This window comes from Aphanomyces astaci (assembly GCF_000520075.1).
Source record: "Aphanomyces astaci strain APO3 unplaced genomic scaffold supercont1.242, whole genome shotgun sequence".
NCBI classification, from domain to species: domain Eukaryota; phylum Oomycota; class Saprolegniomycetes; order Saprolegniales; family Verrucalvaceae; genus Aphanomyces; species Aphanomyces astaci.
This window is the reverse complement of record NW_009798505.1, coordinates 8,230-10,213: the sequence shown is the minus strand read 5'-3', so window position 1 is coordinate 10,213 and position 1,984 is coordinate 8,230. Positions and strand designations below refer to the sequence as shown.

At 57.9% G+C, this 1,984-nt stretch overlaps 1 protein-coding gene across 1 annotated transcript in view; it reads right to left on the bottom strand.

Annotated features, from left to right (window-relative positions):
• Positions 1 to 1,718, bottom strand: part of H257_18858 (hypothetical protein) — a gene marked incomplete at both ends in the record, with an annotated part of 6,552 nt that extends 4,834 nt beyond the window's left edge. Inside the window, one exon of the mRNA XM_009847989.1 lies at positions 115 to 1,718. Coding sequence (XP_009846291.1) covers positions 115 to 1,718 — 1,604 coding nt within the window. The remainder of the gene's footprint in view (positions 1 to 114) is intronic.
• Between the last annotated feature and the right edge of the window lie 266 nt (positions 1,719 to 1,984).

Genomic DNA, 1,984 nt, shown 5'->3' with positions numbered 1-1,984 from the left:
CCGCCGTGGAAGGTGAGCCCGAATCGTTCCTCGCAGATTGTCTCGATTTCTTTCCTGAAGTTGACGATGCTGAGTGGGTTGTCAGGCTGTTGGAGCGACGGATTGATAGAGAACTGGATCCTAACCATGGTCTCGGAGAAGTGTTGCTCGATATCCGTAATCTCCGCGGGAGTAAACCCTTGGAAGAGGTGTGCCTCGCGTTCCCAGTACATGGTCATTGTGCGGTATAGGATCGGTTGTCCTTCATCGCAGAGGTTGCGTAGGCCTGGGAATTGGAGGGCAGTGTTGGCATCATATTCGTCAAGGTCTTCCTCGTGTGAGGGTGGGTCGGTGGAGTCCTGCGTGTGCTGTGTAGGGTCGGGTGGACAGGGCTGGTAGGACGGGGTAGGCGGGTAGAGCATAGCTTGGTGGCGTTTGGACGGTGGTATCGTGAAGGAGGGGTGAGCGAGGTTCAGGTCTGGATCGACTTCGGAGTGTGGGCGTTTGGTAGCGGGGTGGGTAACGGACCTGGTGGATGAGGTGGCCCGGTACGCGGCCTGTCCTATGGTTTCCATTGGCTGGACAGAGGCCTGTCCCAGTGGGGTGGGTTGCTGGTCCGAATCTTGTACCGAGGGTGCCGTTGGTCCGGTGGGTTGTGGGTGTGGTAATGTCCAGGTGCCCGGGGATGGTGGTGGGCTAGAGGGAGGCGTGGCCGAGCGTGGGTGCATGGGAGGTGTGCTTGGTTGTGCAGTGTGCCCATGGTGGAGAAGGCTCAAGGCTTGGTCCGGCGGAATTTGTCGCTGAACGGTGCCGGATGGTCCTGGTGATGGGTGAGGTGATGGGTCTGCTGGGAGTGGGACGTTTGTGCGATTGTGTGCCCCGGGGTGGCGCGAAACTCTGGTGAGACATGGGACTGATGAGGTGGCCCGAAAACTCGTGGGCCATAGGGTGGTGCACGTGGGCGTTGTGGGGTCCGCGGTGCGGTTGGTTGGTAGCATCCTGGCAGTAGTCGGAGGAGGTGGAGAGGCAGTGGTAGGGGATGGTGTGAGACTGCTGGTCGGTATAGTGGTGGCCTGGGTAAGAAGGGGATGTGCTGGAGGAGTGGGATGATGACGGGGAGGATGGGTGGCGAGTGCAGTATTGGGTGCACTGGCAAGGAGTGGTTGTGGTGGTAGGGGATGGGAAGTTTCTCGCGCGAGGTCCATGGGTCCTGTTGTGTTATCGGGTGTCTGTGTACGTCGCCATGCCGCGGGGAGCGAGCTTTGCGTGGAGGAGCTGCGTATGGTCTTGGTGGAGGTGGGTGTGGTTGGCGTGATAGTGGATGGGGCTGGGCCGTGGGCAGACTTGGAGGGCAGGGCCTGAGGTGGGGTAGTGGGCGGGGATGGCTTGCGAGCAGGTCGGGGACGGATGGGTTTGTCATCCTCAGAGAGGTATTGGGTCGGAGTTGCCGTGTGGTTGGCGTGAGTGTTGCGCAGCCTGGATGGGCGGGGTTGGCGTGTGAGAGGCCTCGTGGCGGCGCGAGTTGCCCGGATGCGATCCTGTCGGGCTAGGAATTTGTCTGCAGCTATTTTGGAACGTATCTGGCGTGGGGTTAGTGGTGTGGCGGCAGGGGGCCGGTTCGTGTCGGGTTCCGAATCCGGGTCAGAGGAGGATGACGGGAGCGGAGCGCGTATTGTGCCGGTAGCCGGCACGAGGGTGGGCGTGGGTATCCCGTTCCGGGTAACGAGTACTGTAACCATGGGGGGTGTCGTTGACGCGGGGTTTCGGGGTTTCGGGGTTTCGGGGTTTCGGAGAAGGTGGGCCCTTTTACTAATAGGAAACTTTTAGGTATATGCTATAGCTAGTAAAATCGGCAGTGATACAACATGTCTTGGAAATGTAAAAGAGAGTAAATGTTTGTCTTGGAACGTTTAAAAATATTCGAAAAACAAAACAAATATGCTTTTAGGTTCCTAGATAGTTTATTTTCATACGTTTTGTTTACAAAATATGCAGTTTAGATGCT